Source organism: Montipora foliosa, chromosome 4 (genome assembly GCF_036669935.1).
Source record: "Montipora foliosa isolate CH-2021 chromosome 4, ASM3666993v2, whole genome shotgun sequence".
Classification (NCBI taxonomy): domain Eukaryota; kingdom Metazoa; phylum Cnidaria; class Anthozoa; order Scleractinia; family Acroporidae; genus Montipora; species Montipora foliosa.
Genome location: NC_090872.1, coordinates 38,186,593 through 38,189,092, shown reverse-complemented (window position 1 = coordinate 38,189,092; position 2,500 = coordinate 38,186,593). Strand labels below are relative to the sequence as shown.

At 38.8% G+C, this 2,500-nt stretch overlaps 1 protein-coding gene and 1 long non-coding RNA gene across 2 annotated transcripts in view; one reads left to right on the top strand and one right to left on the bottom strand.

The window, feature by feature from the left end:
* LOC137999398 (uncharacterized) overlaps window positions 1-230 on the top strand; it is a gene marked incomplete at its 3' end in the record, with an annotated part of 954 nt that extends 724 nt beyond the window's left edge. Inside the window, exon 1 of the mRNA XM_068845196.1 lies at window positions 1-230. This exon is cut by the window's left edge and continues 724 nt beyond it. Coding sequence (XP_068701297.1) covers window positions 1-230 — 230 coding nt within the window.
* Window positions 1-2,500, bottom strand: part of LOC137999242 (uncharacterized) — a 13,130-nt gene that overhangs the window by 6,719 nt on the left and 3,911 nt on the right. The window lies entirely within an intron of this gene.

The following is a 2,500-nucleotide window of genomic DNA, read 5'->3' as shown; positions in this document are numbered from 1 at the left end:
GCGATCACAGCATGGTCTATGTCTATCGAAAATTAGCCATTAATGGACAGAGTAAGGGTCACACTAATATAACCTATAGGAATTTTCGAAGTTTTGACCGTGATAAATTTCGTAGCGATGTTGCATCTCAAGATTGGGATCACATAAACAATTCTTCCAATCCAAATGATATGTGGAATGAATGGAAGGAATCCTTTTTGGCTATTGTTAACAAGCACGCTCCATTGAGAACCACTCGTGTTCGCGCGCGGGGTTCCCCATGGATTACTTCTGGGCTTAAAAAACAGATGCACGATCGAGATATTTTGAAACTCAGAGCAATTAGATCAAAAAATCCTAATGATTGGGTTCACTTTAAAAGACAGCGGAACAAAGTCAATAGTGCGACTAGGCTAGCGAAGCAAGTTTATTATCAAAATATGCTAAACGAGCATAAGGGTGATTCCCGCAAAACCTGGCAGATCATCAATGAGCTGTCTTCCCGAAATTTCGTGGAAACGTCTGTGAAACAACTGAATGTAAATGAGCAATCAGTAACAGCTCCAGCAGAAATAGCGCACAAATTTAATCGTTATTTTGCTACCATTGGCCCGAAACTTGCTAGTGATATTCCTTCTTCAGATGGCAACAGCTATCTGAATTATCTCACTAGCACGGATAAGGAGTTTCAGTTCCGCCCAACCTCCACAAATGAAGTATTTTCACTGCTGAATAAACTGAAAAAATCAAAGGCAGTCGGCCTTGACAAAATTTCTTCTCGACTTATTCGTGAATGCGCGGATCTTATTTGCAAACCGCTGTGCTATATTTTCAATCAGTCATTAAATGTAGGTGTGTTCCCAGACGACTGGAAGTGTGCACGGGTCACTCCACTATTCAAACAAGGGGAACGTGATGACCTAAACAATTACCGCCCAATTTCCGTTATCCCGGTTATAGCCAAAGTTTTCGAAAGAATGGTTTATAACCAATTATATGCGTACCTAACAAAGCATAACGTAATATGTAAATGCCAATCTGGTTTTCGCTCTATTCATTCCACCGTTACGGCTTTACTTGGGGCTACGGATACTTGGGCTTACAACATTGACCGAGGAAAAATAAACGCTGTTGTTTTCCTAGACCTAAAAAAAGCTTTTGATACGGTTAATCACGAGATCCTTTTATCTAAATTAAATAATTACGGCATACATGGCATTTCTTACAACTGGTTTAAGTCCTATTTGGACAACCGCACTCAAAAGTGTTCCATTAATGGATCACTTTCTAAAACTTGCTCACTAAGTTGCGGCGTCCCTCAAGGGACTATTTTGGGTCCATTGTTGTTTTTGCTATATATCAATGATCTGCCAAACTGTCTAACGAATTGTATGCCATGGATGTACGCAGATGACACCCACCTAACATATGCGGGTGACAATACAGGCGACATAGAATCAAGACTTAACCATGATCTAGAAAATGTTAAAAAGTAGTTGATAGCAAACAAACTTACCCTGAACATGACAAAAACCGAATTTATGCTGATTGGATCAAGGCAGAGGTTGTATGCTCTCACAAATCCTCCAATTCCCGAGATTAATGGTGCTCCTATCACTCAAGTTTCTGTTGCTAAATCCCTGGGCGTGCTTATTGATAATAACCTTAACTGGAGTAGCCATGTCGATAAACTGACAAAGAAAGTAGCTCCTGGAATTGGAGCCCTCAAACGTATAAGGCATCTCGTTCCTCACACGACATTGCGCTCTATTTATCACGCTTTACTTCAACCGCACTTTGACTACTGCAATGTCGTCTGGGGAAACTGTGGTATCACGTTACATGACAAATTACAAAAACTGCAAAATAGAGCAGCCAGAGTTTTGACCTTCTCTAATTTTGATGCAAATGCTAGCGAGCTATTCAAAATTTTAGGCTGGAAAAATCTAGTTAGCCAGCAACAAATTGCGCTGGCCACAATGGTCTATAAGTGTCTTCAGGGGCTAGCACCGGAATATCTATGTTCTAAATTTACAAACCGCGAATCTGTTTATAGTTTAAGAGACTCTGAAAGAAAGCTCAATGTTCCGTTTCCGCGGACAAATTATTATAGAAACAGCTTCAGCTATAGAGGTGCTACTGTCTGGAATAGCTTACCCCTCAAAGCGAGACAAGCAGAGTCTCTTGGGCTTTTCAAAAATCTGATTAAAGACATATTTTAGTATAAAGCACGGCATTCATGGAAAGCAGCTTTAGAATTAATATAGTATTATAGTAATTGTATCTTATTGTAATCATTTTAAAATTTTACCTTTTGTAATTTAGATTTTAGCATTGTTTGTAATCTTAGCTGATGATTTTACCGTGCATAAATAATAAAATATCATATCATATCATATCATAAATACAGGAAAGGAAGAAAATATACACTTTGCAGTGTCTCGGCGAATTTTTAAGCAGACAGGAAGAACAATTTCACGATAAAAAGAGCAGGTAGCCATTAAATTTCTTATGACAGTAC